The sequence below is a fragment of the Pyrgilauda ruficollis genome, unplaced genomic scaffold (assembly GCF_017590135.1).
Source record: "Pyrgilauda ruficollis isolate IOZ18807 unplaced genomic scaffold, ASM1759013v1 scaffold23, whole genome shotgun sequence".
Lineage (NCBI taxonomy): Eukaryota > Metazoa > Chordata > Aves > Passeriformes > Passeridae > Pyrgilauda > Pyrgilauda ruficollis.
The window spans coordinates 430,951-455,768 of NW_024522539.1; the positions used below are offsets into that span (position 1 = coordinate 430,951).

At 51.7% G+C, this 24,818-nt stretch overlaps 1 protein-coding gene across 1 annotated transcript in view; it reads left to right on the top strand.

The window, feature by feature from the left end:
- ITGA11 (integrin subunit alpha 11) overlaps positions 1-24,818 on the top strand; it is a 34,854-nt gene that overhangs the window by 2,062 nt on the left and 7,974 nt on the right. The window contains exons 2-20 of the mRNA XM_041468862.1: positions 1,896-2,007; positions 8,214-8,323; positions 9,156-9,247; positions 9,539-9,653; positions 10,878-11,005; positions 11,530-11,678; positions 12,663-12,807; positions 13,602-13,767; positions 14,727-14,797; positions 15,247-15,391; positions 16,998-17,146; positions 17,673-17,813; positions 18,555-18,758; positions 19,457-19,587; positions 20,096-20,262; positions 21,713-21,855; positions 22,770-22,880; positions 23,115-23,200; positions 24,142-24,343. Coding sequence (XP_041324796.1) covers positions 1,896-2,007; positions 8,214-8,323; positions 9,156-9,247; positions 9,539-9,653; positions 10,878-11,005; positions 11,530-11,678; positions 12,663-12,807; positions 13,602-13,767; positions 14,727-14,797; positions 15,247-15,391; positions 16,998-17,146; positions 17,673-17,813; positions 18,555-18,758; positions 19,457-19,587; positions 20,096-20,262; positions 21,713-21,855; positions 22,770-22,880; positions 23,115-23,200; positions 24,142-24,343 — 2,567 coding nt within the window. The remainder of the gene's footprint in view (positions 1-1,895; positions 2,008-8,213; positions 8,324-9,155; positions 9,248-9,538; positions 9,654-10,877; positions 11,006-11,529; positions 11,679-12,662; positions 12,808-13,601; positions 13,768-14,726; positions 14,798-15,246; positions 15,392-16,997; positions 17,147-17,672; positions 17,814-18,554; positions 18,759-19,456; positions 19,588-20,095; positions 20,263-21,712; positions 21,856-22,769; positions 22,881-23,114; positions 23,201-24,141; positions 24,344-24,818) is intronic.

Sequence of the window (24,818 nt, forward strand, 5' to 3'; positions counted from 1 at the left end):
CCCCTTTATTCCCATCGTTCCCCCCAGTTTTTCCAATTTTTCCCCAGTTTTCCCCCCTTCTCTCTCCCATTTTCTCCCCATTTTCCTGGTGCCGGTGCCTTTGGAATCATCCCCATCCCAGATATTTTCCTTCCAGGACTTCTTTCTATCCTGATTTTTGCCCTGGAGGAGATGTGGATTTTATTCCCATCCTTCTTTCCCAAAGATTTGCTTGTTTCCCAATATTTTTCCTGGCAAGAATCAAATGCAAAATCCAGGAAAATCAAGAGGAAAATCCATCCCATCCGGTCTGACACTTCCTCTGCATCCAAGACTCTTCTGGATTTTGGAATTTCTTGCTGGGAATCCAAAGTCCCCAAAATTCCCTCTGATTCCAGGGTGCTCTGATGCCCTTCCCCCTTTCCCATCATTCCATGGCCAATCCCAGCTTCCCTCTCTCCCGAGGTTTTCATTTCTTTGGGATGTGAAATGAGGTCAACGCTCCACAAAATATCTTGGCTCTCATCCCTGTCTCCCGGGTTTTTTTATCCCTGGGGGTTTTTTAAATCCTGGTTTTCTAGAGTTTCTTTCTGGATCATTTGGAAGTTCCTTTTCCTTGGAATCCATGGTCAGATTCTTCCATTCCCTGCTTCAGGAGTGGATTTGTTCCTAAGATTCCAAACATTCCCTTTTTCTCCAACATTGCTGCCTATCCAAACATTCCTGCCTATCCAAACATTCCCATCCTGGATTTTTCCACCTGGGAAGAAGCAGTGCCAAATTTTCCTGCCGACAGATCCTTTATATCCCAAAAAATTCCAACCTGAGCATCCCGTCCCTGTCCTGGAGGAGAATTCCAAGGTTTTGCTTGGAATGAAGCATCCAGCAGGATTCAGGGAATCCAGTCCAGGATATCCAGGTTATCCATGTCCATCCTGCTGCTCTATCCTGGAGTTTGGGCCGTGTCCCTCTGTGCTTCCCATGGATAGCATCTCCAGCATTCCTAGAATTCCTGCTCCTAGGGGAATTCCTGATTTCCCAATTTCCCACCTGGATCTGGCTCCTGGCACAGGGAGGAGCTGCCAGAGAATTCCCCAAATTTTGTTCAAGGGAATTTCTCTGGAATTTGTTCCCTGTGAGCACCGGAATCCTGGGATTGGGATTGTGGATCCCGTGCTCCTGCTGTTCTGTGGGAAGTGGCATTTTCCAGAGGGAAAGGACCAATCCCAAAAATCGCCCTGTCCCAGCTGGAATTCCATCCTTAGGGATATCCCCCTCTGGAGCTGCCTCTCCTCAGCTCCTGCTCCCACAGGGAATGGGAATCCAGCTTTGGATCCTTGGGAAAACCCCTGCGAGTGGCTGGAATCCCTTTTCCATGGATCCCATCTTGTGATCCCCATGGAAGTGGCTCAGTCCATGGATTCCAGAGGGAGAAGTTCCTTCCTCCTTCCCCTTCCCATCCTGGCTCCAGGGAACTTCCAGGATGAGCTACTGAGGGCTGGGAATGGGCTGAATTTCAGGAATTCTGAATCCTAAATGAGCTCTGAGCTCCATCCGCAGGGCTGGATATTCCCTGGGAACTCCAGAATGGAGAGCGGAATTTTGGGATGCTGCAGATGAGGCGGGGCTGGAATGCTTTGGAATTCCCATCCTGGCTGGGATGGGAATGGGATCAACCCATCCCTGTTCCTGCAGCATCTTCAAAAATTCGGGAGCAGCTTTCCCAGGATGGGCAAGGTTGGAAGCGCCTCTGGAATCATCGAATCCAACCCCAAGTGGGAGAACCCGGAGCGGGGCTGGGGTTGGAATAATCCCATGGCTGAAACCTCTCTGAGATTTTGGAATTCCGAATTCATCCATGTGGAATTGGTGTTTTCCAGCTTTTTGGCTGACAGATCATTCCCTTTTTTCCCCAGGATTTGGGAATTCCTTCAACATCGACACCAAGAGGCCCCAGATCATTGTGGGATCCAGGGAATCTTTTTTTGGATACACAGTGCAGCAGCACGACATCGGCGGGAAGAAATGGTGAGTGGGCTCCAGGAAACCGGGAATTCCAGAGGGAATTTCAGTGGGAATTACACCAAATCACCCCAAATCTCTTCCAGAATTCCCAGGAATAGCTGGGCCAGGATGTGGTTGCTCCTGGAAGTGCTGAATGAAGGAAAGGTTTTCCTTAAAAAAAGAGGAATTTTCGGTGGGATAAGGGATATTGGGAATTTGGGAAGGGTGGATGTGGAGGAGTGTCCTGGCTGGACCACGATTCCTTGGAGCCCTCCAGGGCTGGAATCACGTCTGGAATTTGGGTCCAGGCCATCCTGGTTTTTCCAATTTGCATGGAGGAGCCAGGGCCTGGAGAATCGATCCATCGGGAATGTGGGATGAACCTGGGATTGGCTCAGGTTTGGGATTTGGGGTGGGTTTGGCCGATCCCAGGGATGAATCCAAGGCCGATCCTAGGGATGAATCCAGGGCCGATCCCAGGGGAATGAATCCCAGGGGATCCCACCCAGATGTTGGCAGAGACCTTTGGTGCATTCCAGGAGCATATCCGGATGCTCCAAATCCCATGGAATTCCCTGAAATTCAGGATCTTCCCCCCAGGTGGATGAATCCAGGCTTAGTCCCATAATTAATGCAAGGGATACTCCTGGAACTCTGGAATCCAACCCTTGCCTCCTTTGGAAAACCCTCCCGTACCCTGAACCTGAGATTCCCATTCCATGGAGTTTTGGGAAGTCGGGGTCTCTCTTTCCATGGCTCCCAGCCCCATTTTCCACCAGGACTGGTGGAAATTCCCATTGGAATTGTGCATCCAATGGAAGGGCTGATGCCTTGGGATGAAAGTTGGGAGTTCAGTGTTTCCCGGGATTCTGAGGGAAATTGCTGGGAAATCCCAGTTTTGGGAATATTCTCATCCCGGTTGTATCCATAGGAACTGTTTTAGTTCCATCCCAGCTGAGGGGCTGCAATTCCCAGGATTTTGGGATCTCTTATCCCATTTTCCCATGTCACCACCACTGATGGGGTGACCAAGGGCTGAATTCCCTGGAAATCAGGAAATTTTTCCTGCTTTCCCAAGCAGGACCAAAGACCATCCCTGGCTTCTTTTCCCGACTTTTCCTGCCAACATCCGCAGGATCCACCTCTAGTTTTTCCTCCTGTTGGTTCCTCTGCTTGGAAAAATGGAATTTTTTCCAGCGGGATCCTATGGATGGACACGACTAAAAACTCAGCGCTGCTGGAATCTGCAATTGAGCAGGAAAAAATTCCAAGGAAAAATGTGGACACAGCTGAAAAATAGAGAAATCTGGGAGCAACCAGAAACCTCTGGAATAAAAACCACGGATGTGCAGAGGGAGCTGGATAAGAATTCCAGGTGCAGGACAAGTCCAGGTGCAGGACAATTCCAGGAGCTGGATAATTCCAGGAGCTGTCAGGACATGGAAGGAATGTCCTGAGACCCCAATTCCCGCTGAGCATCTTCCAATCCCATCCCAAAGAATTCCACAAAATCCACTGGAATACAGCAGAGACTCCATGGTTCTCCCAGAATCCCGGCCATGGATGTGCCGGGACGCAGCTGCCAAATTCCAAGAGCGGAATCCGAGGATTTTGGCACCTCTCCTTCAGTCTGAGCCTTTTAATGCTGCTTTTGGCTGCTGGGAATTGTTTGGGAACGGATTCCAAGAATTTTGTGTTTATGTTTTATTTCCATATATTTCTAAAGGAATATTGGAGTGGCTCCAAACAGATTGGATTTTCCAGGTATTTTTGGAAGTTGGGAATTTTCCCCTTTTCCAGACTTTTCAAGGAACCACCCAGACTCATGGAAGTGCATCCCAGAGAGCGGAAAATCCATGAGGAAAATCTGTGAGGAAAAAAATCGGGTTATTAAACTCTGGGAGGGGGGGAAATTCCACTTGGATATTTAAGGCTGGAAAAGCTCATCCATGTGGGATTTGATTTTGCTCCGGCATTTTCCAGAGCAGTGAGGGGTTTCCAGACCTCCTTTTCCACACTTTTTCCATCTTTTCCGTGGAGCTGGAGATGCCTTCTCCAAGTGGGGATGGAAAAGATGACAACAGGTGCCTGGAATTCATCCCAAAAACCACTGGAGCTCCATGGAATGGCAGCTTCCTGCTCCTGGAGCAGGCAGGGAAATGGGGACCTGGAATTATGGGATCGGAGCATTCCCGGTGTCCAAACTGGGGATTTTTGGGAAAACTGGAAAAAACTGGGAACTCCCTGTGCTGCTGGGACAAAATGACCTGGGAGGAATTTGGGGATAAGGAGAAGGAATTCCTGGGAGGATGGAGTGGTTTTGGAGGGTTTGAATCCCAAATCCAGGCAGGTTGGACACTGTGGATGGATTTCTTTGGGAATAATGAGCAGAATTCCCACAAATGGGATGTGTATCGCTTAAAACCTGGAAGCTCTCATGGGAATGGGAGCTCCTGGATGTTTGGCGCAAACACAACCTGGAATCTCATGGAATTTTGGGAAGAATCTTCCTGGAGGTCCCAGAGAGGGCAAAAAAAGGGGAAAAATTCCCTTCATCTTTCACCTCCCCCTTCCAAGTGTTTGTGCGGAGTGCTTCCCATCATTCCAGGAGCTGTGGCTGGGAGCATCTCCGAGCTCCTTTTCCAAGGAATCCTGGAGAGGGGGACAAGCAGTGGTGACAAATCCCTGTCCGGATCCCAAATCCCAGAAAACAACGGATAACAGGAGCAAAGGCAGCCCAAGGAACTCTGGAATACCGTGGGCAGCAGGAATGCCACATTCCTGTTTTTCCAGGAGTTTTTCCCCCATTTTTGGGGATGTTAAGGAGGTGTTTCCAGGCAAGGCCTCTCCCTGGTTCTTGGTTCAGCTGGGATTTTCCATGGAGCCGTTCTCCAGCTTCCCTCTGGAGATTCCCAAGAAAACCGGGAATTTCCCAGGTGACTTTTCCCAATCTCCCACTCCCAACCCAAACAAACCCTTCTCCTTCAGAACAGCTGTTGATTCCCAGATTTTTTGCCACCCCATCCCTGGAATGTTCAAATCCAGCTCGGAGCAACCTCTGGAAGTGGGGCTGGAATGACCCAAACCATTCCATGATTTTCTTGAAAACAAGGCCAAAAAGAGGGAAAATCCCCCCAAAAAACTTGGGAATAGGGTGGGCTGCCACAGATCCTGCATCCCAGGGTGGGAGGGAGAGCCAGGAGCAGACATTATGGAATTCTCTGTGCTTCCATAAAAATATTCCAAGCGCTCTGGTGGCGGCCAAGCCACGGGAGAATTCCAGCCAAGAAAACCTCTGGCAGGAGCTGGAAAACAGAAACCCCTGGAAGTGTTTTTCCAGATCAGCACAATTCTGGCTTTCAATCCAGCCAGAGGATTTTTCCTTCTTTTTTTTCTTTTCCCTCCTCCTTTTCCCTTCAGCCAGGCTCGGACCGGGATTGTCCAGGATCAGGGCCTGGAGCTCAGGGGTGCAATGGGATGAGCTTTAAGGTTTTTCCCACCCAAACCATTCCCAAATTCCTGGATTTTGCTGGTTTGGAGCCTTTCCCAGCCTGCAGGCATGGACACATCCCATTCCCAGCCTGGCTGGAAAACTGGGAATCAGGAGCCAGCACTGGGCTTTGCTTGGAGAGCAGTATCCCAGGGTATTCCTGCTTTTCCTCTCCTTATGTTTTTGGGGATGAAAGTTAAAAATCCATCCTCAGACAGCTCGGAGCAGTCAGAGCTTTTCCCACTTAATCCCTGTTGGTTTTTTTCCCTTTGTTTTCTCCGGGAGCAGGGAACGGAGAGGGAGGCGAGGCAGGAATTGTTTGGTTCTGATTTTCTTTCAAAGCCGTGGTTTTTTGGCCAAGTTGTGATGCAGGAGCCACTTCCCTCCTGGGAATCCAAGGAAAAATTGGGAGATTGGGATGATCTCAGGATGTGTGGAGGGGGAAAGTTTGGAAAAAAACAGGAATGTCTCCCTTCTATAGTGGAATGCTCCAGTTTTCTTGGGATGAGCTGGTTTATTTGGATATTTTTGGGAATTTGGGATAACCCGTCCCAAATCCCTGAATTTTTTATTTTGCTTTTGGAAGGAAAAATCCAGGATTTCTAGCCCAAGTTTCCAAGTAAAGGAAGAGTGGAGCAGCATCCCTAAAAACACCTTCCAAACAGCTGGAAAAGCCTTTTTCTCGAGCTGCCAAGTTTCCATGAGGATTTGACAGCTCCAGCTGATGAATCATTCCCATTTAACCGAAAAGGGAAAACAATTCCATTGTTTTTTGGGAGACAAGAATTCCAGCTTCGGGAGCTCCGCAGCCGCTCCGCATTCACGGCAAAAGCTGGGAATGTTTGGGTTGCCTTTGGATTTGCCTCGTCATCCCAAAAGGATGGTCCAACCCCAAACCTGCTGGTTTTTTGGGAATATTGATTAATGGCTGGTGTAATCATATTAATATGGGAATATTAATTCATGGAAAAGTCTCCAAGAGGATTCCCTGCAGGATGGGGGGCCACATCAAGCTGGAGCTGCTCCTAGAAGTTCATGGAATTCCATGTATCTGAAATTCTTTGGGAATTGGGAATTACACCAGGAGATCCTCGTTTTCCGAGGAGCCTCCACCTTTATTCCTCCCCATCCTCAAGGTTTTCCCATTCCCCTTCCCGATCTTCCACCTTTTGCCTCCTCTCCAAACCAAATGGACTTGAGAGTGTGGGAGAGCCTCAGGAAAACGAGCAAATTCCTGAAAAATCTCAGATTTTCCTGGATGCTGTTGAGGACAGCTCCAGCTGGAGATGATTTTCCCGTTGTGAATTCCCACATTAAGCCGTAATTCAGGAAGTGCTTCCCTGAGAATCAGATTCGGGAGCTTTTCCTTGGGTGAGCGATTCCGGTTTGGGATAAAAGAATGGGATGTTTGTCTTTGGAGCAGCAACATTTTTAAGGAATGACAATTCCTGGTCTAACAGGGAACATCTGTGCCGGTGGCTTTTCCAGCTGCTGGGAAGGGCTCTGTGGAACAAAAGAGCTCCTGTTTATCTGGAGATCCAGACTGGGATGGTTGCATCCATAGAATTTTTGGGAAGCTAAAATTCTTTTTTTCAAATCCCATTTATTTTGGGAGCGGCAATTGCCAACAACTCATGGTGCCGAGGATTTTTGGGATAGCCTGGAATGAAGGGATGGATTCCTTAGGTCCTGAGCTCTTCCTTCTTTTGGGTTGCTGGGTTGGAATGCTGTGGGCAAGAAAAAGTGGGAAAAATGTTCAGATGTCCCAAAAATATCCTGACTGGAAGTTGGTGTCCTTGCTGGGGAATGGGATTTAGCAGCTGCCTTCTTTTGGAGAGCAGGAAAATTCCTGATGTCCACTGGAGATCCCAATGTTTGGCTCCTGATGTTCAGAAAAACTCCAGCTTGGAGCAGATTCCCTTCTCCAGGGTTTTCCTGGGGAAAATTCCTTCCCTCTACTGGAGATCCCAATGTTTATCTCCCAGTGCTTGTAACAACCCCAGCTTGGAGAAAATTCCTTTTTCCAGGATTTTCCCTGGGAAAATTCCTTCCCAATCTCCTCATCCACCCCTGGAGATCCCAGTGTTCAGCTCAGGGCTGTTCATAACAACTCTGGGTTGGAGCAAATTCCCTTTTCCAGGATTTTCCGGGGTGTGGATCCCAGTGGGATTTGCTGGAGGCGCTCCACCAGCTCCTTGTTTTTCCTTCTGGTTCTGCTGGAATCCTGCATCCATATCCATGTCCTGGGAATGAAGTGGGAAGTGTCTCCATATCCATGTCCTGGAGATGCTCTGGGAATGAAGTGGGAGGTGCCCATGGAGGGGGTTGGGATGAGATGATCCTTAAGGTCCCTTCCATCCCAAACCATTCCATGACCCTATGGAAAGGCTCCTCCACAGGCAGTGGAGAGAAAGGACAATCCATAACAATTCAGAGGGATTTGGTGCCATCCTGGAGCTGCTTCCCTGCTCCTTCCCGTGCTTCCAGATGGGTTTGGGTTTTTCCTCCCTGCCATGAATCCGTTCCTTGCGGCTGATGGGAATGAATTCCATAATTCCAGGTGCCAGAGTCACATTCCCAACTTTTTCCTCTTTCCAGCGCGAAGAGAAGGAGAAGCTTTCCTTCCACCGAAGTTGGGGCCCTCTGCTGCCACTCCCAAATCTGGGAATCGTGGCTGAGGAGCCCTTTTTCCCGGGGGATTCCCGCTGTCCCGGTGCTGACGGCTCCGTGTTTTCCGCAGGCTGGTGGTGGGAGCTCCGTACGAATCCAACGGGCAGCAGAAGACCGGAGACGTCTACAAGTGTCCGGTGCTGAGTGAGAGCCATGGAAACTGCACCAAGCTCAACCTGGGTACGGCGTTCCAGCCCCAGACATCCCAAATTATCCCTGGAAAACGGGACACTGGGAAGGGATTCCTCCCTGGGAAGGTGGAATTCCCAGAGAAGCCCCTGGATCCCTGGAAGTGTCCAAGGCCGGGGTTGGATGGGGCTTGGAGCACCCTAGGATGGTGGAAGGTGGCACTGGATGGGCTTTAAATTCCCAAATTTTTCCATGATTCCCAGTTTGCTTCCCAAAGGGGGAGCTCTGGCTCATGGGGAGCTGCGTTTTCCGGAGGAACAGTTGGATCAGGATTTGGGACACAGCTCAGTGACCAATCCCATTTAGGATTGACAGGGCTGCCCTGGGGCTGTTCCCAATTTCTGGGCTGTGCCGTGGAAAAAACAGGGATTCCCTGGGAATCCAGGATGAGGAGCTGAGCCCTCCGAGGGGTTTCCTCCTTTCCAGCTCCCAGTCTCATTCCCAAAAAAATTTTCCTTCCTTGGCTGTTCATGTAGGAAAAAACCAATTTTTCTAAATTTTTACTCACCTCCCAGAAATCCCCCAAACCTGGAGTGAAGCCGGCAGAGATTCCTCTCTGGCACACAATTCCCAGTTGCTCTGGACATTCCAGGGGGCATTCCGGATTTGCCAGGAATGTCCCTGATCCCTGATCCCAGCCTCTCTCCCAAGGGCGGGTGATGTTGGGTTTTCCAAGTCTTTTCTCATCTGCCAAAAATCCCCAAAACCTGGAGTTACGCCAGCAGAGATTCCTCTCCGGCACACAATTCCCGGTTCCTCCGGAGATTCGGGGGGACATCCCGGATTTCCCGGGAATATCCCTGACGCCGGCCTCTCTCCCAAGGGCGGGTGACGCTGTCCAACGTGTCGGAGCGCAAGGACAACATGCGCCTGGGCCTGAGCCTGGCCACCAACCCCAGGGACAGCAGCTTCCTGGTGAGCAGCGTTCCTGGGAATGTGGGCTGGGAATTTGGGAATGCGCACCGGGAACGTGGGGCAGGACAGGGAGGTGTTGGGAGGTTCCTCCCGGTGGGTTTTTGTTTATGGAATGTGAGGAGATTTATAGGGAATTATTGATAAAATAAAATATAATGCGATAAAATAGAATTAAAATGAAAGAAAATAAAATTAAATTAAGTAAAATGGGAAAAAAAATTGAAATTAAAATAAAGCACATCCACGGAAAAGGGATCCTTTGAACCAAATCCTGCTTTTTTACCCCGCCAGGCCTGCAGCCCCCTGTGGTCCCACGAGTGTGGCAGCTCCTACTACACCACGGGAATGTGTTCCCGCGTCAACTCCAACTTCCGCTTCTCCAGAACCGTGGCTCCGGCTCTGCAGAGTGAGGACCAAGATCCCTGCTCCCATCCCTGCTCCGATCCCAGCTCCAATCCCATCTCCAATCCCATTTTGGCTGCACAAAACAAAGCCTTCATTGACCAGGAGTTAAACATGTTGGAATTTGGAGCCGGGATTTTATTTTGGAGGGTTGAAGTGAAGCTTCCTGCCTTTCCTGGAGCTGGGAAGGATTCCCAGAAGCCTGTCCTGCTCCTGGGAGCTCCTCATCCCATGGGATGTGATTCCCCAGCCCCAGAACCCCTCTGGTGCTGCTTAATTCCCAGGGCAGATGGACTGGTAAAAATGGGATTTGGTGGGGATCGAGGCAGGAAAGGCAGAGCCCATCACCAAATTCCCAGGGCATAAAGAGGGGCTTGGAAAAATGGGATTTTCGGGATCAAGGCAGCAAAGGCATCATCAAATTCCCAGTGTCACTTCCCTTGTTATTTTCCAGCCCTCGCTGCAAAGGATAATTGGGATTTTAGGGCGTTTGAGAAAGTGTTTATTTAATGGGATGTGGGGTCAGCTCCTCTCCCTGATTCCCGGGATGGAATGGACATGGAGGCACACAGAGGATCCCAGTGATCCATGAGTGACTCCAATCCGTGGATTCTTCCCTCTGTAAAAACCCATAGGGTGAAAGAGCAGCCGATAAATTTCTGAAATCCAGGATCATCGAGCACTTTTCCAAGGAATGCTGTAAAACATCAGCAAGACTGAGATGATCCTGAGCAATTTTCCCCACTGGAAAAAATCCTTAAATCCTTCCTGCTCCGGTTGCAGAGCCGAGCCCTGGGGTCCCCTCCGGGGTTTTTGGCTGCCTCGGAGCCGAGGATTTCATGGGAAGGGAGGAAATGCCCGCCTTGCTTTCCATGGCAGGGCTGGGAATGACTCAGGGATCAGGAACGGCTCTGCGGGAGGAACGGAGCCGGATCCTGCTCCTCTTTGAAGTGTGGAATGATATTAAACGGGATCAAATTCCAAAGCTGAATCCCAAATGATGCCGCTGAGTGTTATTCCTAGGAAGTGATCCCATCTTTTCACAGCAGAGAGGATTCCTGTGGCTTCTCCCCACCTTGCTGGAGCCCAAAGTTCTTTCCCAAATTATTGAAAAAAGATTTTTTCTTTTTCCTTAAGAAATCCTAAGAGGAAGTACCTGGCGGGAAGTGAAGCCATAAATCTGTCCCTTTGCAAGAACATTTTTAATAAATCCCTGGATTTTCCACAGGATGCCAGACCTACATGGACATCATCATCGTTCTGGATGGATCCAACAGCATTTATCCGTGGGTTGAAGTCCAGCACTTCCTGATAAATATCCTGAAAAAGTTTTACATCGGTCCTGGACAGATCCAGGTGAGGCCCTGAACCATTTGTGTCATCCCAGGGCCATTCCCAATGTCCCTTTTCTGTCAAGCTGCTGGAATTTGTCAAAATATTGGGATTTTTGACTCATCCCATGGGAAGAAATTAATGTCCCTAAGTAAGCTACAGAGGGATCCCACATCCCAGTGGGAACAGGGAGGATGAAACCCCATGGAAAGGAGCTCTCCATGCTCTTTCACCAAGTAATCATGGGTTGATTCAGGCAGGAATTTCAGCAGGAATATCCCAGATTTTCCCAAATTACCCAGTTTGGTCCCACAGCTGGAAATGCTGTGCGTCCAAACTGGGACAGTGGAGCATGGCACATCTGGATGTCCCCAAAACTTGGGAACCAAGCCATAAAATTGGGAATGAATAATGATCCCATGGAGGGAAAACTGGGAATGAGCGTAGAGAATTCTACCCGTGGCTGGCGATTCCCGTGGCTGACAGCGCTCGTGGTGGACAGGACCTCGTTCTGTTGGCCTCTTTGGTGCCATTCCCGTCGTTCCCAGGTGGGAGTTGTCCAGTACGGAGAGGACGTGGTCCATGAGTTCCACCTGAACGACTACAGGTCCGTGCAGGACGTGGTGGCGGCCGCCAGCCACATCGAGCAGCGCGGCGGCACCGAGACCCGGACCGCCTACGGCATCGAGTTCGCTCGGTAAAACCCCTCCCACTCCTGCTCTTCTCCCCAGGAAAACCTTCAAATCCACTTTTTTTTTTTTTTTTTCCCCCTCCTTCCCTCTCCTTTTGTTTTCCTTGCTGCTCAAGAAAGGGGGAATCGCCAGGGTTTGTAGGAAAATGTGATTTGGGGGAAGCTTTGAGAGTGGCGCTTCCCAAAACTGCTCGTTTGCAGCTGGGGCAGGCTCTGGAATTGTGGCTTCTCCCTGGAAGCCCCCAGGGATGAGCTCCCAGTCCCCAAATTCAGCCCCAGAACCTGGAGCTCTCCTGGAATTCCCTGGAGAGTCCACAGGAGCTCAGGACAGCTCCACCTCCTCCCTTTCCAAAGGAAGGACAAATCCTTCCTCCAGCCTTTTTTCCTAGCAGTATTCCTGCTGGGAATCATGAAATTTTACGTTGGAAAAGAGATCAAAAATCAAGTCCAGCACTGCCAAGGCCACCACTGACCATGTCCCAAGTGCCACATCCATGTGGTTTGGAAATCCCTGCAGGAATGGCAATTCCAGGACTGCCCTGGGCAGCTTGGAAAAGTTTTAGATGGATCCTGGCCAGATCTGAGCAAGGTCCTGAACGATTTGTGTCACACAGAGTCCCCAGCCCTGGTCAGTGTCCCTTTTCCATGAATATGCTGGAATTTGGGACCGTGCTTTGTCAAAATCATGTGATTTTGGCAGGTGTGGATAATGGGATGAAGAAATTTTCCCTCACAGGGAAAGGCCCCACAGGCCAAGGCCAGAACTCCGCTGGCCAACTCAAGATCCATTCCCTCAACCAATTTTGCTGAATTACAGCCTCTTTCCTGCAAAAAGTGGGGAAATCCACATCCCAAAGCATTTCCCGAGGGTTCCTGCACCTCCCCAAGGGGCAGCAGCCCCAGAGACCCCTCGGGGCAGGCTCGGTGGGGCGGCGGAGCCCCCACGGAGCTGGCGGGGCTGAGCAGCCCAGGGCATCTCTTCACTTGCAGCTCGGAAGCGTTTCGGAAAGGTGGCCGGAAAGGGGCAAAGCGAGTAATGATTGTCATCACAGATGGAGAGTCCCACGACAGCCCAGACCTGGAGAAGGTGATCGAGGACAGCGAGAGGGACAACGTCACCAGATACGCGGTGGCGGTGAGTGACGGGGATTTTGGGTTGTGGAAGTCCTGCAGAGCGTGGCGGTGCTCCAGGAATCCCAAAGCACCAGGACAGCCCATCCCCGCTGCTCCTGGAGCATTCCAAGAGCTCCTGTCCATCCCCACTGCTCCTGGAGCATTCCAAGGGGTCCTGTCCATCCCCACTGCTCCTGGAGCATTCCAAGGGGTCCTGTCCATCCCCACTGCTCCTGGAACATTCCAAGAGGTCCTGTCCATCCCCACTGCTCCTGAAGCATTCCAAGGGGTCCTGTCCATCCCCACTGCACCTGGAACATTCCAAGAGGTCCTGTCCATCCTGTCCAAGAGGTCCTATCTATTCTCCATTCTGGAAGATTGTTCCATAATGTTTCTTCTGGAGCATTCCGAGAGCTCCCTGTGGCTGGTGCTGCTTTTGGGATGCTCAGCTCTGGATTTGGCTGCTGGAGCTGGTTCCAGGACCAGGGACAGGCAGGACCCCAAATTCCACAAGGAATTGCAGCAATTCCTCTGTTCATTCCCACAAAGTGGTGTCAGATCCAAGCATGGGGCTTCTCCCACCTGGACACCCCCCAAAGGGTTTTGGGAAAGTTTTATCCATCCTGGGAAAACGACCCAGAGGAGCTGCTGACCCCCCATGCCTGGAGGTGTCCAAGGTTGGACAGGGCTTGGAGCGGCCTGGGGTAGAGGAAGCTGTCCCTGCCCATGGAATGGGATGAGCTTTAAGACCCTTCCCAACCCAAACCACCCGGGAATTCTAATTCCATAGAAGTCTCGCATTTTATTCCCAACCAGGTCTTGGGTTATTACAACAGGAGAGGGATCAACCCCGAGGCCTTTCTGAACGAGATCAAATTCATCGCCAGCGACCCCGATGACAAACACTTCTTCAACGTCACCGACGAGGCGGCGCTCAAGGACATCGTGGATGCTCTGGGAGAAAGGATTTTCAGCCTGGAAGGTGAGGGATGCTCCTCCCTGGCACATCCCAGAGCTGGGAATGTGTTGCTGATCCTTTTTTTTTCCCCAAATTTGGACGAGGCTTTACGCAATATCTGAGCCTAAAATCCTGCTTGGAGTATCTTCATATTTGAGGAAATGTCTTTATTTGGAGCAGTTGCGTCCCTCAGATATCGGGAGCAGAGATCCCTTTTCCAAAGGACACACCTCATTCCGGCCAGCGGAATTCTGGTGGCTTTGATTTTTCCTTTTTATAGAAAACCTCGGAGATTTGGTATGGGGGGAATTTGGGTGTCAGTGTCTTCCTCATCCATCAAATTCCAGGGCTGTAATCAGGAAAACCCACACACAGGAGCTTCCTGGGGTGCCAGACACCGGGAGATTATGGGAATAATGCTGGGATTTCAGGTTTATTGGCTGAAATGAAATATCAGGAAATATTTTTGTCTTAAATGTCAGCTCTTGTGACAACTTTGTTGCTCTCCCAAACTAAATTTATCCGAATTTCAGAGGAAAAATGCAGCCTGGAATGAACAATTGGAACAGAAGATGGAGGGCCCGCAGCGGGAATGAAACGTCTTGAATTTGGGGGATTTTGGCTCAAACCAGCTCACAAATTCCCCACGAGTTTCCCAGTTTTCTCTGTCCAGCCTGGCGCTTTCTTGTGGAAGTTTTCCTGGATGAGGAATTCCCCCAGTTGGAATTGCAAAGCAAAAACCTCCAAATCCCCAGTTTTGGGTGATCTTGCAGCTCTGCAGGGGGAGAAGCTGCGCCCCAGCTGAGCTCCCAGACCTCCTAACAGCATGAGGTTGTGGAACTGGGGGGATTTAGGGAGAAATGGGATCATCAGGAGGATGTGGAGCTGCTGGAGCAATTCCAGAGGAGGCCACGGAACTGTTCCAAGAAAGCAAAACTCTCCACTAAACACAAATTCCCTTTTTTTTTTCTTTTTTTTTAAAGGAACCAACAAGAACGAGATCTCCTTTGGACTGGAAATGTCCCAGACTGGATTTTCATCCCACGTTGTGGAAGTAAGAGAGGAAATGTGGGCATTTTTTTGCTCCTGCCTTGTCCTGTTTATCACCCCCAGCTCCAGGTGGGAGATTGGGATTTGGGACAAATTATTAATTACAGAGTTAAATAATTAACATGAGGATAAGGAAATGCTGCTGGATTATCCCATGGGTAAGGGAGGTGCTGGGAGATGTGAGCATCCCTTAGGATCCGCAGCAGATCCTCCCAGTGCCACGACCTCTTGGGAAGGACATGCTGGTATGTCCATGGAAAAAGCTCTTGGGAATTTCCTGGGGAGAAAAACCACATTGGAAAAACAGGAATAGGGTGGAAGTGTCATTCCAGCAGTTTTAAAACCCTCCAGCATTCCAGGTGTTTTTGGAAGAGCGGTCTGTGCGGGATCAGAGGGATGGAATCGCCTCCACTTGGGAAGAAATCCCATCAAACCGCTCCCGTTTTCCCACAGGACGGGATCCTGCTGGGAGCAGTGGGAGCCTACGACTGGAACGGAGCCGTGCTGAAGGAGACCAGCAGCGGGAAGGTCATTCCTCTGCGGGAATCCTACCTGCAGGAATTCCCGGAGGAGCTGAAAAACCACGGAGCCTATTTAGGTGGGAAAGCTGAAGGAGGCCGTGCTGCCGCAGGGGGGAATTCGGGATTTTATCCTTAAAAAAGAGGAAGCATGGGGTATTCCTCATGGGAGAGCTGTGGGATGCAGCACAGGAGCATCCTCACCTGGGAAGAGCCCGGCTCCGACCCCGGAGCGGGGCACAAATGAGATTTAAATTCAGGAGCAGCCAAGCCGGCGGGTTATCCGCAGCTTTTCTTGGAGTGGTTTCAAAGCACCGATGGAATTTCATGCCTAGGCAGGAAATACCTGCTGGGTTAATCCATTCCATGTGCAGCCACTGGAGCTCTGGAATAAAAATATCAGCCTGGATGGCGAAACGCAGCCTCTCCTCGGAGATGTGGCTGTCCCGTGGCAGGGAGAGAGGTGGAATTCTGTGGGATCAGCGCCTCCAGGCTCTTCCCTGGGAATGGGGACACGTGGTTCATCCGTGGGGTGACAGCAGAGTGTCCCCTGAGCTGTGGGTGTCCCATGGGAATCCCTGTGGGAGCTCAACTGGGCTCTCTTTCCCACTGCCTGCAGTGAGAAATCTGGGAATTTTAAGGAATGCTGGTGTATCCTGCTGAGGAGCAGCCTGGGGGGCTCAGGGCCGATGCTGGGTTTAGGAATATCCCTGCAGGAGGGGCATTTTTAGGGAAAGAGGGAACCCAGGTAAGGCTGGTGAGCAGGGAAGAGACCAAAAATCCCTGAAGATACTCAAAATTTAACTGGATGTGATTCCAAGGAATGTGATTCAGTTTCATGATTGGCCAGACTTTGAGTTCCATAGAATCCCAGAATTCTGGAATGATTTGGGTTGGAAAGGAACTTAAAGCTCATCCCCTATCCCAGGTTTCTCCATGCCCCATCCAGCCTGAGATTGGAACATTCCAGGGATGCGGCAGCCACAGCTTCTCTGGGCACCCTGTTCCACTTCTAAGGATTTCATTGGAATTTAAACCCGAGCCTGAAGGTTCAGGAACCTGAACTTGGGGTTGAAAATTGGGATTTGGCAGCCCCAGCTTTATATTCCTACAAAATCCCATCTGCAGCCATGGAAGTGCCGCAGCCCAGGGGGTGATCCCAGTAGGAAAAAAGGGATTGCTCAGGGTCATTGGCTTAGGCAGGGTTATTTCCATCAGGAGGAATGGTTTTGATGGATTCATGGCTTTTATTGGACTGGGAATGTTGACATCTAGCACCAGGAAAGCTTTTCCTGCCTGGTGTTCCTGGAGCAGCGGGAGCCGCAACTTCCCAACACTCAGCACCTCACGAGTGTCTGTCCAACTTAATGTGAGCCATGAAATAAAACAGCCAGAAGTCCTGGAATTGCAGGAATTGGATTCACCTTCGATAGAAGAAGGATTTGCACAGGAAGAGGGAATCAGGCAGTGCCAAAACTCCCGGCACAGCCCCGGCCGCAGCAGCACCGGAGCGGGCGGCTCAGAGGCACTGGGGTCCCTCTGGGTGATTTCATCTTTGCAAAAATCCCAGTTTTTAAGCTTCCCTTTTTGGAAAGCAGCCAGAGCTGTGTCAGCAGCTGGGGGCTAATGGAAAGCAGACCCTGGGAGCAGGCAGGGAGTTCTCACTCTGTGTCCATCCCTCTCCAGGTTACACCGTCTCCTCCGTCGTCTCCACCAGGCACGAGCGGATCTACGTGGCGGGAGCGCCGCGGTTCAACCACACCGGCAAGGTCATCCTGTTCAACATGCACAGCAACAGGAACCTCACCATCCACCAGGCCCTCAAGGGAGAGCAGGTAGTTCCAGCTGGGAATGCCATGCCGCTTTTCGCCCGTGGAAAAATCAACCCTCTCCCTTGGTTTTCCCGAGTTGGAACAGCTTGGCAGTGCCGCACAGCCGTGGATGTGCCAGTGTCTTGGTTTGGAAAGACAGGTGTCTGCTAAGGAAGGCAGGAGCCTCCCCTGAAATGGAAAATGTAACCTCTCTCCCTCTGAATTATTATAATTTGGAAATTAAGGGGCTCTTAGGCAAAGATATGGGAGTAGGAATAACAGTTTTTTACTAGGACAATTAAAAATACAAATGCAATAGTACAAAAAAGTAAACAAACCACTGCCAGAGTCAGAATACAATAAGAAAACTGCCCCATGGACAGAGAGAACTGCCCAGCTCTGACAGACGGGGATGGAACCCACACCCCATTGCCAGCCCAAGAGAGCCGGTTGTGGCTGCATCCTCAGCGTGGCTGTGGCAGGGGTGGGATGTCCCTGTGCATCCCAGAGGGATGGTGGCATCATCCCCACGCCGTCCTGTCTGCCCCAGATCGGCTCCTACTACGGCAGCGAGATCAACTCCCTGGACGTGAACGGCGACGGCGTCACCGACGTGCTGCTGGTGGGCGCGCCCATGTTCTTCAGCGAGGGCAGGGAGAGGGGCAAGGTCTACGTGTACGCCCTGCAGGGGGTGAGTGGCGCCCGGGGACATCGAGGGAACATTTGGCTGCTCCCGTGGCAGCTGTGTGCCCTGGTGGGGTCTCAAGGGAGGGGTGGGATGGGATCTTTGCCACGTGGGAATGTGGATGTCCCTCTGGAGAAACCATCGCCAAGCCATGCGGCGTCCTCCAAACCCGCTCCCTCCAGGGAGAGCTCAGAACCCCTTCCAGTGCCTGAAGGTGCTTCCCTGTGGAAGTTGCTCTGGATGAGGGATTCCCCCAGTTGGAATGATGAAGAAAAAAACACCAAATCCCCAATTTTCGGTGATCTTGCATGGAATTAGTATGGAATATTTATTATTATGGAATTTGTCTTTATTATGGAAGTTATTATTACTATAGAATTATTATTATTATTACTATAGAATTATTATTAATACTATAGAATTGTTGTTATTATTATTATTACTATAGAATTGTTATTACTATAGAATTATTATTACTATAGAATTATTATTAATGTCATCATCATCATCATCATTGAATTATTTATGTAGGGTGCAAAGCAGATGTGGGGCTGGCTCAGGCAGGGCTCAGGGCTCCTCATTCCCCAGGGATGTGCTCCAAAATCCGCCATCCCTGGGAACGCTCCCACCTCCTTCCTTGGAAAATCCCTCCCACATCACTGCACTGTTCACTTGAGGCTTTCTTCTCTTTCCAGCCTTGCTGCTGATGCTTTGGGAATTGTCTTCCTTCCTTTTTTTCCTTGGCAGAACCTCTTCGTTCCCAGCGGCGCCCTGGTGGACCTCCAGAGTTACCAGAATTCCCGTTTCGGCTCCTGCATCGCCGCCGTTCCCGACCTCAACCAGGACTCCTACAACGACCTGGTGGTCGGGGCCCCTCTGGAGGACGAGCACCAAGGAGCCATTTACATTTTCCTTGGATTCCAGGAGACCATCCTCAAGAAATACAAGCAGGTGGGGCTTCCCTGTGCTTGGTTTTCCTTGTCTTTCATGGGAATAAATATAATTTGTCCCTGTTTTAAGGACTGATGGAGCAGGACGAATCCACACCCGGGATTAAATTGTTAATTATTACGGCCGGATAGTTCCTCTATTGAGGCATCCAAGGCAAAATGTTGGAATTCAAGCATTGGAGCAGCAGTGATGGAGTCCCCATCCCTGCTGGGATTTAAGATGTGTGGATGTGGCATTTGGGGACATTTTGTGGTGGCCTTGGCAGCGCCAAGGGATGGTTGGACTCCACAATGTTGGATGGCTTTTCCAACCTGAATTACTCCATGGAACAGTGGGGGAAAAGGCTTGAAATTAGAGGCAATGTTTAGCATTCATTGCAAGGGCTTGTTATAGATTAATTAATTATATTTTTTAATTAATTTTTTTACATTTTATTTATTTATTTATTACACTTTTGATAAATGTTAAATATGCAGGGTAAATCCAGTACAAATCTTGGATGGTGCCTCCAAAGAGAAATTGCTTTCGAAGCAAATGCTTTCTCTTTTCCAAAGAGAAATTCCCTGGAAAACCATGTTTAGCAGAACCTCTTGGAACGGGGAATTTTCAGCGATGGGGCGGAGTCAGCCTGGCAAACCCTTGGCAGGCAGGGATGCTCCTGCTGGAATCCAGCCTGGATTGCTCCCATTCCTTTCCAGCGGATCGCGGCCGCCGACCTCGCTCCGGGCCTGATGTATTTTGGATGCAGCATCCACGGGCAGCTGGATCTGAACGAGGACGGACTCGTGGACTTGGCTGTGGGCTCGTTGGGGAACGCCGTGGTGCTGTGGTGAGCCAGGGATCCTTGGTGCCCTCTCCTCCTTTCCTCTGCCCAAATTGTGCCAAAATTTTTCCAGGAAAAACCAATCTCCCAACAATCTGAGCCATCTTTCCTGATAACCACCCCCTGTCTAACGGGGCTGTGGGATCTCAATCCCGTTGTGCCCTAAAAAGATGCCAGAGTTCATTTGCCATTGAGTTTCATCTGTAGTTCTCCAGAAGTTCCAAATTCATTTGTGGGGATTTGCCCAGGCTCCTTCTGGTCTGGTTTAATTAGAGCATTATTTTTAAATATTAATTAATGTTTGGAGAGTCCCTTGAAGCTGTTGGGATGGGGGGTGGCTGTGCCCAGCCAAGACAGGTCACCCTGGGCTCTGCTTGGAGAGCACTTTTGGTCTCCCCAACCTTCTCCAAAAAGGAGGGAAAAGGAGTGAAAAAGGCAAACCTGGAGCTGTGGGAGATTCCAGGATGTCCCATCCTGAGCCAGAGCCCATCCCATGCCTCTCCCCACCCCACAGGTCCCGCAGCGTGGTCCAGATCAACGCCAGCCTCCGCTTCGAGCCGCCCAAGATCAACATCTTCACCAAGGACTGCAGGCGCAACGGGAAGGAGGCCACCTGCATGAGGGCCTTCGTCTGCTTCACCGCCCTCTTCCTCTCCACTCACTTCCAGACTGCCAGCGTGGGTGAGGAGAAAATCCCAATTCCTGCCCTGCTCAGGTCTCCAGCCCCATGGAAAACCCAGATTTTGGGATGGAAACCACCCAGGAGCTTGGAGGAGCTCATGTGTCCGTCACGTGTCACTCACGTTTGTCCCTATCCCGGCCGAGTCTCCAGGTTCTGGTGACGATTCTGCCAAAGAAACACCCCCAGGATAAATCCCACCTCATCCCTCACCTATTCCCTGGGCTGGGCTCTCCTGGGATTTGCCTTTCCATGCTCCGTGTGACGGGAATGTCCCTGCAGCAGGACGTGCCCGGCCCGCGTTCCGCAGGGCTCATCCATCCCTCCCGCCTCCCGCAGCAGCGGGACACATCTGCCGGCCAGATGTGCATTTTCCACAACATCCCAGGGAATCTGTGGAGCTGGCCAGCCCTGCTGTTAAACCCTTGGATGGTGCCGTGACCCCGAGTGATCCCCGGCGGATTCCCGGGAGTCAGCAGAGCAGGGAAGCGATAGCGGCTCAGCCCCTGCAAGCCAGCAGCAAACACTGTCCAAGGAAAATCAGGATCCAGAGCCAAGGGAAAAACTCCCAGCGCCCAGAGCAAGAGTTTTGTTTTGTGCTGTCAAATCCAGCGTTTTTCTCCCTGCTGCTGTCCCTGTGGGATAAAATCTGAGTGGGATTTCCTTATTTATTTGATTTTACCTTTATTTCCTCTGGAAATAAAGAGTTGCCCCCTGGATGAGCCCCTCTGCTCTGGAGCCAGGCTGGGAGAGCTGAGGGTGTCCAGCCAGGAAAAGAGAAGAATCCAGAGAAACCTCAGAGCCCCTCCCAGGGCCTAAAGGGGCTCCAGGAGAGCTGGAGAGGGACTGGGGACAAGGCATGGAGGGACAGGACACAGGGAATGGCTTTAAGCTGAAAGAGGGACAGATGGGATGCTGGGAAGGAATTGTGCCCTATGAGGGTAAGGAGGGGCAGGGATGGAATTCCCAGAGAAACTGTGGCTGCCCCTGGAAGTGTCCAAGGCCAGGCTGGACAGGGCTTGGAGCCCCTGGGACAGTGGAAGGTGTCCCTGCCATGGCAGGGGCTGCAGTGAGATGAGATTTTAGGTCCCTTCCCAAGCCATTCTGAGATTCTGTGGTTGTCTGAAATCCCTGCTGGTTGGGAATCTCCAGTGGCTTTCCAGCAACAGTGCAGGAACCAAAGGATCTCCATAAATCATCCAGGTGAGGGGTGAGCTCCAATTCCTCCAGACCAGCACGGGAACATTTGAGAGGCAAAAAATTCCACACCTGCACAGATTTTACCCAGGGTCTTGCAACAATTAATCCCCAAAACTCCTCATCTGCAGAAGGGAAGCTTTTCCCAGAACTGCCTGGGATTTCCCTGGATTTCCCTCAGCAGGGAATGGGCACTGGGGCCACTCTTTTCCCAGGTTTTTGGCCCCAAGGCCTGAGCTGGGCCTGTCCTTGCAGGGCTCAGGTACAACACGACCATCGACGAGCGCCGCTACTCGCCCCGGGCGCACCTGGACGACGGCGGGGAGCGGGCGGCGCCGCGGGGGCTGGTGCTGCCCGCCGGGCAGGAGCTCTGCCACACCCTCCCCTTCCACGTCCTGGTGAGTGTGCACCAGGAGATGTCCTCTCCAGCATCCCTCGGGTGGCTTCCCGGGCTGGGAGTGAGCCTCATCCCGCTGGATTCATCCCGCTGGATTGCTCCCCGCCGGTTTGATGTGGTCCGGGATGGAGCTGCCAGCGCGTGGCAGCTGCTGGGTCCCCAAGCAGTGACATCACTGCAGCTTCCACGTGCTCCGTCCCACCAGCCGTGTCCTCGGGGAGGGCGTGAGCTCCTCATCCCAGGGTCAGGCTGCTCTTCCTGCTCCAAAATCAGGAATGCTTGTTGTTTTTCCATGGGGAATGGAGCGTCCCCGTGCCAGTCCCTGGGGCTGTCCCCCTCTGGCCCAGCAGGTCCCACCCCGGGGTGCAGAGCTGGTGGATCCCTCGTTTGCAGGGAACAGCTGATGCACAAACCTGGCCAAACCCAAACATTCCCAGGGAATGAGGAGAATTTCATGGAAGCCAGACAGGCCTGAGCTGCCAGACTGGCCCAGCCCCAAGCCCCGGCTGAACTGCCGTGAACTTTTGGGAAATTTGAGGCTGGAGATGGAGCTGGAGCTAGTGATTTAGCCCAAAAAAAACATCTCCCTTCAGAGCATGCCTCTGCACCCGGGGGCTAGGCACAGGAGGAGCTCCTAGGGGCTTCCAGAGGGCAGGGTTAGGTGGGATATTGGCAAGGAATTCCTGTCTGGGATGGAATTCCCAGAGGAGCTGCGGCTGCCCCTGGATCCCTGGAAGCATCCAAGGCCAGGTTGGATGGGGCTTGGACCAACCTTGGAGATGGGATCTGTTTTCTGTTTGATCCCAGCCCTGGGCTGGGGCTGCGGGACAGATCTGTGACCTCTGGGGACACCCTGAGGTGCTGCCCCAGCCCGGGCAGCCCTGGGCTCCTCTCAATGTTTTCCATGTGCCACAGGACACGGCGGATTACGTGAAGCCGGTGACGTTCTCCATCGACTACGAGCTGGAGCATCCCGAGCACGGCCCCATGCTGGACGATGGGTGGCCCACCTCGCTCAGGGTCTCTGTAGGTAGCAGCTGACACGTCCCCAAGTGTCACATCCCTGGTGTCACCTCCCTGGTGCCACCTCCCCAAGTGCTACCTCCCAAAGTTCTGCATCCCAGGTGCCGCCTCCCAAAGTGCCGCCTCCCAGAGTTCTACCTCCCAAAGTGTCACCTCTCAAAATGCCACCTCCCAGGGCACCAGGGCGGATTTATCCCTGGAAGAACCGTCACCGAGCTGCTGTCATTGTCCCCTCAGGTCCCCTTCTGGAATGGCTGCAACGAGGACGAGCACTGTGTCCCCGATCTGGTGCTGGATGCCAGAAGTGACATTCCCAGTGCCATGTGAGTAGGTGACCCGGAGCATCCTCCAAGAGTGTCACCAGCTGGGGGAGGCTCCAAAAATCCAGCCCCAGTCTGCGTTCTGTGAATTCTGACATCACTGGCCCTTCATCCAGCATCACCACAAGGATGATCCAAGCCCTCCATGAGGTGCTCTTGGCACTTCTGATCCTCCCCCTGCTCCCTGCCTGGAAGGAATCCGTGTTTTTTTGGGGAATCCACAAGCCAGCGAATATTTGGTGCCATGGTGATGAGTTCCAGGGATACAAATCAGGAAATACCAGGGAATAACTGCAAGGCTGGCATTACCCACCTGGCAATTACAGGCTTGACTCATGGAAATAATTCCACACTGCAGCTCCGTGGTTACAGAGCTATTAAAGGTTATCCCTGCATCCACAGGAGGCCCCGGAGCTGCTCCGAGGGCTGGAGCCCCTCTGGAGCCAGGCTAGGAGAACTGGGAATGTCCACCTGGAGAAGAGAAGGATCCAGGGAGAGCTCAGAGCCCTTCCAGAGCCTAAAGGGGCTCCAGGAGAGCTGGAGAGGGGCTGGGGACAAGGGATGGAGGGACAGGACACAGGGAATGGCTTTAAGTGAAAGAGGGATCAATGGGATATTGGGAAAGAATTGTTCCCTGTGAGGGTGGGCAGGGGCTGGGATGGAATTCCCAGAGAAGCTGTGGCTTCCCCTGGAAGTGTCCAAGGCCAGGTTGGACATTGGAGCTTGGAGCCACCTTTGCTTTTGGCAGGGGATCTGATTTTTCCCTACATCCCAGCTGTCCCGAGCATTCCTCGTAATGTTTGAGAAAGCGTCACACCACTGGCCAAAAACCCCCAAATTATGGACAATAGGACAAATCCACAATTCTGCTTTCAGCACAGCAGGACAGAGGGAGAGCAGGGATTTCCATGGTCATAAAATCCCGGGAATGCCTCTTTTTGCAGGGAATTCTGCCGGAGGGCGCTGCGGAGGGGGGACTGCTCGGCCTTCAGCCTCTCCTTCGACGCCTCCGTCTTCGTCATCGAGAGCACCAGGAGAAGAGTGGCCGTGGAAGCCACGCTGGAAAACCGCGGGGAGAACGCCTACAGCACTGTCCTCAACATCTCCTTCTCCAGGAACCTGCAGCTGGCCAGCTTGATCACCAAGGTGAGCTCCCGGGGGAGATCCAGGCTTTTCCAGAGGTGCTGCTAATCCCGGCCGGACGAGAAAGCTGCAGCCTAAAGCAGAGCCCAAATCTGTCTCCATCCCTCATAAATCAGGGCTGTTTATGGGCTCTGTTTCTAAGCACTTCCAGCTCTTTATTTTGGAAATACAAAAACGTTTGAGTTTTAAGAGCCTGAGCGAAGGTCAAACACAGAGGAAATTATTTCCCTCTATTTTTCTCCTGCAGTTGTTTAAAAATACTCCCTGCACATGGCCAAGTTCCCGTCAGGAACGAGTTTTTGCAGCTGAGAAATAACTTTGGAAGTAGGAGCTGATCATGGGAATGTGGCCACAGCTCAGCACCGAGCCGGGCGATGCCGCCTCTTCATGGCTTTCCCTGGATGGTCCCCCAGTGTCCCCAAAATGTCACTGCCCCACTCACTCGATCTTGGTGCGACTCCTCCCTGTTCCCAGTGAG